This window comes from Paroedura picta, chromosome 9, assembly GCF_049243985.1.
Source record: "Paroedura picta isolate Pp20150507F chromosome 9, Ppicta_v3.0, whole genome shotgun sequence".
Classification (NCBI taxonomy): domain Eukaryota; kingdom Metazoa; phylum Chordata; class Lepidosauria; order Squamata; family Gekkonidae; genus Paroedura; species Paroedura picta.
The window spans coordinates 48734029-48746370 of record NC_135377.1 but is presented as its reverse complement, the minus strand read 5'-3'; the positions used below and the strand labels follow the sequence as shown (position 1 = coordinate 48746370).

Sequence of the window (12342 nt, the reverse complement as noted above, 5' to 3'; positions counted from 1 at the left end):
AAAAAACAACCCATAGCAACGAATCTAGGTAGATTCGTTGCTACGGAGAGACCCATCCAGCTGCCTAATGTGAGCTGTCGTTTGATTGTATGATCGTTTGCACGCTGCCTCGAGTGATTAAAAAAAAATCTCCCCCCCCTCTCACGGGCCCGATTTTCGGCTGAATTTATTTGTAAAAAATAAAGGGACTTTATTTCAGCAAACGGGCTTTTCAGTGCTTTGTGCTTAGTGACTAAAGGTGAAGGACTGAAGCCAGGGAAGCCTCTAAACAGAAAGAGGCTCGCCGGTGCGTTTATCCCCGCTCGCTCGGAGAAAAAAAAATGGCGATCGCTTCGCCGGAAGTTTGGAGGAGAGAGCCAGGGGGAGGGACTTTGAAGAACCAGCAACAATGGTAACGCACAGGTCTTTAGCGCTACTGTTGCAGATTGGTTGCAGGAGTGTTTCGCTATCCGGAGGGTGAATCCACTTTTCTGGATTCCCCTGAAAGCGCCACAACGAAGCGCTTTTTGCTGATTGGTTTCAGGATTGTTGCAGATTGTCTACGACGTCGTGGGTTATGGCAAATTAGTAGCGTTTCCAAATAGCAACCATTGTGCTACTTTGAAGCCGTGCGAAATGGCCCTAACTGTTCAAGTTCCATCAGGGCCCTGATCTCCTCTGGAAGCTTGTTCCACCAGGTGGGGGCCAGGATAGAGAAAGCTCTGACCCTGGTTGAGGCCAAGTGAGCTTCTCTGGGGCCAGGGATCACCAGGAAGTTGAAATTGCTAGAGCTCTATGGGGGTTGTAAGCAGAGGGGCAGTGTACACTGGGCCCACAACACATATGGCCTTGAAGGTGATAATCAGAACCTTAAGGCCCATTCCGCACAAGGACCAATGTTGCCAATTGCTTTCACAAAGCGGAAACGCTATTTTAAATAGTGGAATCTTGGCGTTCCGCATACCTTCATTTATAGTGGAATCCAGTAGCGTTTCATTCGTTCCCCACAGGTTTCCGGTCTCGCAGGAATCGGTAGAAAGGAAGCGATTTTTTTCTGTGCTTGTTCCCGCCCCTGGCCGTCAATCAAACGGAACAGCCAATCGGCGGTTGTTATCATGTACACTGGGCCCAGAACACATATGGCCTTGAAGGTGATAATCAGAACCTTAAGGCCCATTCCGCACAAAGACCAATGTTGCCAATTGCTTTCACAAAGCGGAAACGCTATTTTAAATAGTGGAATCTTGGCGTTCCGCATACCTTCATTTATAGTGGAATCCAGTAGCGTTTCATTCGTTCCCCACAGGTTTCCGGGTCTCGCAGGAATCGCTAGAAAGGAAGCGATTTTTTTCTGTGCTTGTTCCCGCCCCTGGTCGTCAATCAAACGGAACAGCCAATCGGCGGTTGTTATCATGCTCCCGAAAAGCCCCTTTTCCTTTAAGCACAGTTTAAAATACACACACACACACGTTTCAACGAATATGCCTTGATTCCTCGCAACGTAGAGACCCATCTAGCTGGCGTGTGAGCTGGCGAGTCATCGTTACCACGCTTCCCTGAGTGAAAAAAAAATCCCCCCCGCATGGGCGCGATTTTTGGCCGAAATTAAAGGGAACTGGCAAACAGGGGGGCTGTGTTGTGCTTGGGGACTTAGGGGAGTGCTTTAAAGCACTTCTGTGGATGGATTGTAGCCGGAGAAGCCTCGCTGGGTGAATGAAGCCTCGCTGGTTCGTTGCTTTCCCCGCTCCGAGGGGAAAAAATGGCAATCGCTTCGCCAAAAGTTCGGAGGAGAGAGAGCCAGGGGGAGGGACTTTGCTGCAGCCGCTACATTGAGAAGGCACAGGTCTTTTTTCGCAAGTGTTGCAGGTTGTTGGCAAGAGTGTACCGATTTTCTGAGGGTGAATCCACTTTTCTGGATTCCCCGGAAATCGCTACAACAAAGCGATTTTGGCGCTAGTGTGGCAGGAATGTTGCAGATTGCTCACGACGTCATGCGGAACGTAGTTTTAGTGGCGAAAACAAAATGTAATACTAGTGCTATATTAAAGTCATGCGGAATGGACCTAAGTCTGATCCAGAATTCAACCGAAAGCCAGCGCAGCTGCTGGAGGATGGGCTGAATGTGGGACCTCTGAGTTGTTGCTGTAAGGACCATGGCGGCTGCGTTCTGGACTAGTTGCAGTTTCTGGATAAAAGTTAAGGGCAGGCCTGCATAGAGCGAGTATCACTGTGGCTAGGTGTTCAGGAGCCAAGTAGGGCACTAGTAGTTTGGCTTGGCGAAGGTGGTAGAATGCCAGCCATGCTACCATCGCGAGCTGAGCCTCCATTGAGGGGGAGGCATCAAGTATAGTGCCCAGGTTCCTGGCAGAGTGAGCCACTGATAGCTGCACTCCATCCAGGGTACAACATAAAAAATAAATGAGCATGATGTTCTTGCCATTGCTGGTTTGTAGATAAATGTGATACCATTCAATCGTTGTGGATGAATTAATTTCTTAACTAGTTGCCCTCTATACTATTCAATCAAATTGAGCTTTTGAAAGCAATAAAGGAATTATGAGGTTAGGATTAAAAATTAGCTTTTTGTTTTGGTGAACAAGACTGCTCACTCATATTCTATATTATAATATTTCTATCATAGCTTTAACAAAATTATGAGATGCTGTAAAGAGCCTAGGATTAGGTTTGGGGGAGCAAGCATTAGCAAATATGGTCATTAATTTTAGAGTCATCGAGTTGGAAAGGACCATACAGGTCACCTTGGCTTAGTCTAAAGCACCCCGGCCAATTCAAACCCTGTAAGAATTAAAGATGTGTCTGGGGTGGATTTGGGGGTGACTCCTATAGCCAAGCAAAATTTGTCAAAGAATAAATAGTAAAATTGTGCATATATTGACTGTATACATGTCTAGATATGTAGTTCATCAACATGACATAAACAAATAGGAAAACAACAGCTTCCTGAGGAGCTACACAGAAACTGACAAGCTCAAAAATTGTTTTTAGCAACTTTATTAAAAGTGCACCTACACTGCCATTGCAGATTACATTTAATCCCACAAGCAGTTTATGATCAGCATTTTAGGTGTCATTCAATATAGTAACAAGATTCTCCAATATGTTACGTATTTCTACCAAGTCATAATAATGAAACTTAATTAAGTGTTGTTAGACTACAGTGTGGAGTTCAATCATTCTGTCAAGCCATGAGAACAGTACCTGAACATTAATATGGCAGACCACAAGAGTTCCAGTCTTTTCATTCACCTAAATCCATGGTTAACTCTACAGTGGTTAGCATGCATTTTAAATTATTTTACAACCAGTTAATCGTCCAATCAAAGCTGAGAAGCTTCTGCCCATCTCATTGTGGTGGGGCATCTTGTTTCTCAGCTATAAACAAGTATGCATATAGCCCTTCTATTTATGGATTACATTGCAGTCAGCTTGTTTGCAGAATAAAGAATAACACAGCCACCAGCATATGACTCAAAAGTCAGTCACTCTGGCCTCCTCAGAAAGTCAAGACTTCATGTGAACTACTATTCACCTCCAAGCAACACACTGCATACTGAATACAGAAACTAACATGATGTGTCAAGGACAAAAGCTGTCTAAATGAGCATTCTAGACAACAGGTAAACCTAAGGCTCCTAGAGACACTTACACTATGGACAATGGTCATATCCATTCCGTGTTTGTTCCCAGAATCTAAATGGGAGAGAGAGGCATTATGCATTTCTAAGAGTCTTTGAAATTAAACTTTAACTGGACTATCCTTTATAAATGTATTCAACCCTTTTAAAGACACTTACGCTTCATAACTCATGAGGACAATCTATGCTGGAGAGTAGCTATGTGTTTTGTGAAGAAGTACTTATTGGTCTGTTTTAAAAAATTAGTCATTGTTCATTGCAAATACCTTTAGCTATGTACAAATACACCTAACTATCAATGACCATCCAGGGTGCTAAAGATTCTCCCATAAAACAATTAAACAATAAAGATACACATATTTTCCAACGCTAGCCTGTGCACTAACACACTAATTTCTCTTACCAGCAAGCATAGCATTTAATATGTATGTGGGCTAGATAAATTTTGAAATTGTTAATATTTAAATAATATTTTTTGAAACTAAATAGTTTATTAGGATGAAATTTGCATGGCAGCTTTCACATCCTTCCAAGATTATTCCTACTACATTTTACATTGGAGGGGGTAACCAAATGCCAGTTGCAATGGATTACACTGAGTATCTTATCACACAGCTCTTATGCTCTCACTCTAATTATAACTCAGCCTTTGGAACTCCCTGTGAATGTCCCAGGACAGAGCCAAGTTTACTATGCCACTGATTAAGTGGCAAAGGGTGACAGGTAGTATACTCTGCTTTTTGTACCACTCATTTTAGCTCTTTAATCTCTTCAATCAGTACATGCCAAATGGTATTTTGGTTACTGCTAGTATATACAAAATACTGCTAGTATATATCCACAAAAAGTTCAGGCACCCATGTGACAATAACAAAAACCACTCCTAAAGTTTTTCAGCCAAGTTTAAAAACAAAAATCACTTATTTTAAGAGTACCCACAGGCTGGCATGTGCCCAGCAGAATTCATGACAGCTTTTTGAAACTTCCTTTATGTACAAAAAGGTTCTAGAATGCAGCACTTGGTTAAGAAGTCTGCAGAGAAAAGCAAGACCAAAGTCCCCACGGGCCAGCACATTATTCACTCAGTTCACACTCATTAAACATTATGGTCATAATGGTCATAATGTTTAATGCATAGGTGATCAAAAGACAATTTGAAACCTGTTTCTTCATATAGTGAAATTTTATATGATGTAAACGTTTTCACTTTTTTGAACCCTGAGAAATTAGTACCTCAAAAAACGTACTGCTCTTTTTTGGCAAACACCAAATTATTTTACTCCATTAGCACCAACAGCAAATAGAAACAGAAAGCAAATAAATTATTACACAGGCATGCATGGTTTCTGTTCTTTTAGTGGTTTATTTTCCTCCAAAAGGTACATGGCTTATGTTACATCATGCTTTCAAATCACTCCAAATGCCTTAAATACTTTTTCATGTCTCAAGCTCATGATGTGCCAAGTTCAGTAAACCCAGCACACAACCCTACATTGTGCTTAGCTTAGGAATGTGGATTTAGAGATGCAGCTACACCTAGTGATCAGCAGTAGATCACAGCAAACAAGACTTTATAACTGCAATACATCATACTTTTGAAATGAAAATCTAAATACCACTGAAGGCACAAGGGAGAACAAACTGAAAACAACTGAATTTATGGTTAGTACTATCAGGGAGTATATGAAAAACAAATAAATGCATTTTTACAAAACCAGGTATCTGCATTTCAAACTACCCATGAATCTAATGGGACATATTGAAAACCTGCTTAACAGTGCCTATAAAAATGTTACATTTGTTTGTTTTTATGTCCATCTGTTCAACTGAAACCAATAACTAAAAGTCAGGTGTTTGGAACCAGATAACGCATATGCTGCAATCTTATTACATTGCTCAACTTCATTATCCAAGACAAGACCATTTGTAATTTAAACTTAAATTTAAACAAATAAAGATAGGGTCTGAAGAATTAAGAGTCTGCTACATGAATACAGAACTATACCTATTTTTGTCTGAATGACAGATCATCGTCTCTTAAAAACTCTATTCCACTCCTAAAAGTTGTTTGGCACGTAGCACCCGGGCTGTCATCAGAAACATAAGCCGAAAAGCTCCATGGACATGCAGAAGTAGACATGCATGTCCACAGCATCCCCATGGGGAGGGGTGTGTGATTCCAGTATAGCCCAGTTGCTAACCACAGCAACTACAGCTCAATTCTCTGATGAATTTTTTAAATAAAAAACTAAGGAGTGGCTGTTGTTTGGAGCCAGTTAAGTTCCTAATGGGAAAATCAGATATATGCATCACAACTGACTAGATCATTTTCTTAGCAGAAAAATATCAAGGATGGGATAATCACTGTTTCCCATTAACTGTTACATTACTGCAGTGTGATAAACAACTTTTAAATGAACAACTTTTTTCTCTTTGTTCTCTGCAATTGTCAATCCAGAAGATTACTAGAGAGAGAGAGAGAGAGAGAGAGAGAGAGAGAGAGAGAGAGTGAGAGAGAGAGAAACTAAACTGTGAGACCAAACCTACATTATAGGAGTTCTTCAGTGTAATTACATCGTTGTAATATACTGTAGGATGTACTTTTCTCTTGCATATTATCATAATAAGAGCACCATTTTAATCAGTGACTGACCAGAATAATTTTGTAATAAGTAACACCAGGCAAGTCTGATATGGATTGTACTGAATAATAAGTTCAAAAAGGTATGGAGACACTAGTGTTCAAAACATCAACTCTTATTGATCACCAGCAACGGAACAGTCCAGTCCAGACTGTGCTGAGGCAGCTGCACTGGTTACCAATTATATTCCAGATCTGATTTAAGGTTTAGGTTCTTACCTTTAAGGCCATCTGCGGCCTTGGCCCCATTTATCTGAGGGACTGCTTGTCTCCCTATGCCCCCCACAGGGCTTTTTGCTCTGTGAGTTTGAATCAGTTGGTTGTCGCTGGACCCTGGGAGACATGCCTGGCCTCAACCAGGGCCTTTTCGGTCTTGGCCCCGACATGGCGGAATGAGCTCCCGGAAGGGCCTGCAAAACGGAGCCCTTCCACCAGGCATTTGGTTAAGGCCAGGCTAAGAAGAATGGTTACCTCCCGATATAGGCCCCATAGGCCGTGTATCGCCAGTAGATCTCCCCCCCCCATGGATGTGGGTGCAGTTGTGGCTGCTACTATAGGATGGTGAGAGGCAGGAGGTTTTTAGACTGTTTTTTTTGCTGCCACTATTGTTTTATAATACTGTGTGTATTTTAGGTAGGCTTTAATTTTGCTGTAAACCATCACGAGCCGGCTGGGTCCAGGAATGGCAGTTAACAAATATAAATATAAATAAATATAAATATATAAACTAATTCTTGGCTCCACAGAGCCAAAGTAACTTTACACAGGACTGTAGTTTAGTGTTTAGAACCATACACAGCACTGCATTAAACATAAACATTAAAAGTAGATTTTTAAAAAAATGAAAACGTCGTATTAAAATCAGAGTACAGAGGACCATGTCAAATCACTCCACTCTCTAATTTCATTATCTTAAAATTATAACTAACCATTTCTCTGCAAACGTTTTTTTGGGAAATGATAAGATTCCTTTCCAGATCTGAATCTACTTTTACTCCCCAGTGGTTCAATGAGAGAACTAGAACAAGATGGTAGTTGACGCCATGGCATGAAAAGTAGGGTGAAAATGATTTGCTGTACAATACAAAACCATTTTGCACATGCACTCAGGTGTTTCCTAACTACAAGAAGTTCAAACATTCACTTTTGACTAAGAATATAAAAATCCAAAACCCAGTAGTCAGGAACTGTGTCAGTGCTAACACATGTGGATTTCAGCTGCACTATTAAAATATTAAGCTGCACCCCTAACCAGTGTGAACAAGCAGTTGGGGGGACTGAGGCAACAGCTAGCAAGCTGTTTTTTTCTGCCACTTAATACAATGTGAAGTAACTGTACAAGTAATAGTAGACTTTTCCAGGACAAACCAGTGTTATAAACATAAAGCATCAATTTCTAGAAGGCAAAAAGAGTCTTTTATAAAAAATCATAGTTTTCATTCCATTACACTTCTCTGTGCCGTCCATTTCAGCTGATACTTGACAGAACCTACCAGGGCTAGACTTTTCATTTTATACAAAACCTAACATTTAAGATTAAGTTGTCAGTGGCATCTCTTCAGTTTGTAACCTACTTCAATTGAAAAAAATTCATTTTGAGAAGTAGTTTGTTTTCTATGGCATGGATAATCTGCTAAAGAACTAAATGAAGAAACAAAATCAGATCCTACTTTTTAATATTTAACTTTTTCTACTATCATGCTTCAATTGCTGTCATTAAATACAGATTTCTGAAATACAGCAAAATAAAGATTAAGCACATTAATTAGGCCCAGGATGAGATTCTAGGTTCCTAACATCAAAGTGGTGTACTTTTAAAAAGAATTTATGATGAGGCCAAAAGACTCAAACAACCTTTTAGTATTTTACATAAATGACATCTTGGACATAAATCGCAACCATTTTTTATTCTACTCAAAGAAGTAATTGGTTGGATCCTGACATGAATTTGTCATTTTTGCCTCACCACCTTCAGGTCCCAGGAGAATTCTAAATTTTAAATGAATGAATTCACAGCTCCAAATTTGTCCATTAAGAATAAGCAAAGCATAGCAAAATTCAATAAAAAAACTGAACGTTTTCTTAAAAATTTAGAACAGCAACAGAAACTTTTAAATTGCAGAATGAATTTCTCATGACTTTTGCTCATACTTTTCCCTGATGATAGATCCAGGTCGGTAGCAGTGTTGGTCCGAAGTAGAAGAACAAAATTTGAGTCCAATGGCACCTTTAAGATCAGCTGTGAGCTTTTGTGTGCTACTGAACTCAAATGGTTATTTTCCAGGGAAGTGTAACCTAATGAAGAATGCCTGAATAAAAACGTTGAAAAACTTCCAATAAAAATACAGTATATGGTGTATAGATATACAAATGTGAAAATTCATTGTTCAACTCTTAAAAACTCTAAAAAAAATTGTTGTGACTGTAAACTTGTTACCTGTGTGGCAAGATATGACTAGAGATAACAGTGGCAGCTATTCATTCTATAGGTACTGCAACTGTGCTATGAATTTAGCGCAGTGACCTCCAGTCACTGTAATGGCGAAGTATAACCATGGAAAGCTCAATAGGATTTTAAACATGTTACAGCAAAAACCAAAACTGTTTATGCACTACCTCTGCACATCAACAATGTGTGCAACAACCCATACTCTATGCTTAATGAGATCAAATCATAGGTGTGTCATATAAGGCATACCATTCTGCACTTGCAGTCCTGTCCTAAGAGCAGTGATACCATTCTACACTCATTGACTTCAATGAATTTAGAAGGGTTCTTAGAATTGCACTAATAACTATACTTCTTTTTAGCCCAGAACCTTCCATTCCGTGCGTAGCAATGCTGACTCCAACACTGTGAACTGGAGTAAGTATCCCATTTAACTATATTTAAGAAAACTTTAAAACTATACTTTAAGAAAACTAACACCACTACCAAAAACTGAATGGGACAATGATGGACAATTGTTTTTAAGCAGGCAAGCAGTGCTTTTAAAGCCCAGGCTGTGATACAAATTTTGCAACTTGTGTGCATGTTTATGGGGGGGGGGGTGAGGGTTAAGCGGGGAGGCTTAGCGCTGTCCTTGAAGGAATGGGTTTTAATGCAGGGACTGTTTATATTTTACTGTGGGGTTTTAATGTTGTAACCCGCTGGAAGCCAGCTTGCTGGGAGCAGTGGATAAGAAATTTAATAAATAACAACAACAAACAGAAAATGATACTCCCCACACACACAACATTTTTGACAATTTCATGCAGATCATGGCATCTTAGGCATGACTTCACCCTAATAAGGCAAGAACTTATTGAAGTCTGGCCTTGGAGGTGTTCAATAACACTCCTGTGGGTAAGGTTTCATAATTCGCATAGCCTCACTGAAACCAGAGAAGGGGGAGGCGGGGAGAGTCTTTCCTCTCTGCTCTATTTCATATCAAGGCAAACCTCTGGAACACCTCTCTTCTAATGAACCTCCTGCAAACACAGCAAAGTTTGAGAAAATGCAGGCTGCTTATCTACAGTAAGCACAACCTGGGACTTGCATGAAATCAGAGTATGTCTATAAGAGAAAGCAGAACCCCACGTATCCTGCAAGGCAGGCTACCACAGTCCTACTTCCAAAGTGAAGTTGGAGCCCAGATGTCTTGAATTTCTGTCCTGTTTTTTTTACAGTTCAAACTTCATGTGAAAAACAATAGCAAAAAGAACTGATGTTACTCATTCCTTCCAACTATGTGCAGCTAACTGTTTCGCAAGGCAGACCAAAATTAGGGGTTTGAGTCTTGGAAATATAGCCACCATAATTTCAAGCAAGCTGATTTGTTACATACTCTGGAGGTGGTCCAGAGGAAAGAGTCACAGCAGCAGGGATAGTGAAGCAAAAGCCTGCCAGGTATAATTAAAAAGTTATGCCTTGATGAGCGCCGCTGTCACTGCTTGGCAGCTGGCAAAACCTGGCACGCGAGAAGCCAAGGAAACCCGGCACGTGCCTCGCCCCCCCCCCCTCCTCTTTTGTGCCGACAGAGTTGTCACCCGAACGGGCCGAGGACTCGCCCCGTCGGAAGCACGCTAACCGACTGCCAGGGTGGCCAGAAGCTCCCCCCACCCCCGCCTTCCTTCCTCGGAAGCTTCGTCCTCCTTGGCATTTGGTCAACCCAGCCACCCACCCGCCACGGCACGACACCACCCAAAGGACTCGGCGCGGGGAGGCGGGTGGGGGCGACCTTGAGGCCAAGCTGATCACGGGGAGGCGGAGGAGAAGCGGCCGCGGGCTCGCCCCACTCAGCGAAGCGGCCTTTGTGCGCCCCCCGCCCAAGCATCCCCGGCGCCTGGAGCCAGCGCGCCCAGACGAAGCGCACCGAGAACGGAAAGACTGAGCAACCCTCCCGCCGCCGCCGCCGCCCTGCAACTGCTGGCCAGCACCCGACTTGCACGAAGTTTCTGGGCTCCGGACTCGAATCGAGCTCCCCCGCCCCCCACGCCCGCCCGCCCGCCCGCCCGCCCGCCCGCCCCCTCGGGTGAGGAGACTGGCTTCGGGGTCCGCTCTGCTCTCTCGGCCAGACTCTGCCCAAGTCCCTCCTCGCTGCGCCGCCTGCACTCCTGCCCCAAACTAACGGGATCCCTCCCTCGCTCTCCCCCCCCCCCCCCCCGGCGCCTTGAACTTCCCGTCTCGCTGCCAGGCGTCTCCCTCGCTCGCTCTCCACGCACGCAGCAGCTCCGAGGGTCACACCCGGAGAGGGGGAAGGAAGCGCTCTCCCGCGGGCCCCCGGCGGCCCGTCCCGTCCCCCACGCTCCCCGACGGCTCCCCGAGGCCAAGGAAGAGAGCCAGGCGAGCCCTCCGTCCCTTACCTGTGAACGTCTCCGCTCCCGCTGCCAGCAAAAGTCCAGCCAAAGTCAGCAGGCAACTTCCAACTTTCCCCATAGCCCCTTCCTGGCGCGGAGAGCCTCCCTCCGGCCCCCCGAGGTCCTGCCGGGGAAGGCTCCGGTGGACGCCTCAGCCCCCCTCCGTCGCCCCTTCTCGACGGCCAGCGGGGAGGGGGGACCCAACGCCGTCTCGCTCCCTCCGCCTCACAGCAGTCCCGCCTGCCAGGAAACTCCAGACAGCCCCGCTCCCTGTTGCGCAGCCCCGGGCCGCTGCCGCCGCTGCCTAGGCGAGGAAGGAGAGAGCGCGCCGTCTTCGCTAAGAACTCCGTGCCTCTCGCTCCAGTCCCCGCACTGACTCGCGGTCCCCCCGGCAGCCAGGCAGGCAGGCGAGCGAGCAAGCAGCCGAAAGCGAGCCGCCAAGTCACGCCCAGCCGCCGACACCGCCGCTTCTCCCCCGCTAGAGGGCGAGGAGCTTCCAAATCGGCAGCCCGCCCGTTTGGACGGCGCTTTGCCTTCGGAGGGTGGCCAAGTCGACGGGACACGCGCGCGCGCGCGCTAATTGGCTGGGGTGAGCAAAAAAAAAAAAAAAAAAAAAAGGTACGAGGGAGGGGGAGAATATGGAGAATATGCGAAAGGACGCAGCCAGAATTGAGCGAGAGGAAAATCAGAGCGAAATAACTGGAGGTCTTAGCAAGACTAGGAACAACAGCAACTTAGGCTGAGCCATTCCACGCACAGATGAAATGATAGGGAACGGCTATAAATCTGTCTGGAATCTTTAATGTGCAGCTACACTCTCTTCTAGCTACAACAGACCAGCAGGACTGCCCAGCATTTGTAAACCGCTCTGAGTCTCCAATCAACGTTGAGAAAAGGGGGGGAATGTGAAAACAATTCTTAATACATCATTAAGACACTACGGGGTAGTCAACCTATGGTCCTCCAGATGTTCATGGACTACAATTCCCAGGACCCCCTGCCAGCAAATGCTCAATGTAAGCCATGCATGGTCAGCCATGGTATCAGTGGTTTTCAGTGTCATATGTCATTACCGGAACATTGGTGTGCAGAAATACGGAAAACATGCCTGAGGATATACAAATTAACAGTCCTTTAATTTGGAGAAGAAGAAGAAAAAAACACTAGCCCGCCTTCACCCACCTGGGATCATTGAGAAGTGTTTCAGGGTCAAACCAAAGTCCAGCA

General features: G+C 44.2%; 1 protein-coding gene across 1 annotated transcript in view; it reads right to left on the bottom strand.

Moving 5' to 3' along the window:
* PTPRM (protein tyrosine phosphatase receptor type M) overlaps nucleotides 1-11588 on the bottom strand; it is a 525104-nt gene extending 513516 nt beyond the window's left edge. Inside the window, exon 1 of the mRNA XM_077352746.1 lies at nucleotides 11122-11588. Within this exon, the coding sequence (XP_077208861.1) occupies nucleotides 11122-11194 (73 nt within the window). The 5' untranslated portion in view covers nucleotides 11195-11588. The remainder of the gene's footprint in view (nucleotides 1-11121) is intronic.
* Between the last annotated feature and the right edge of the window lie 754 nt (nucleotides 11589-12342).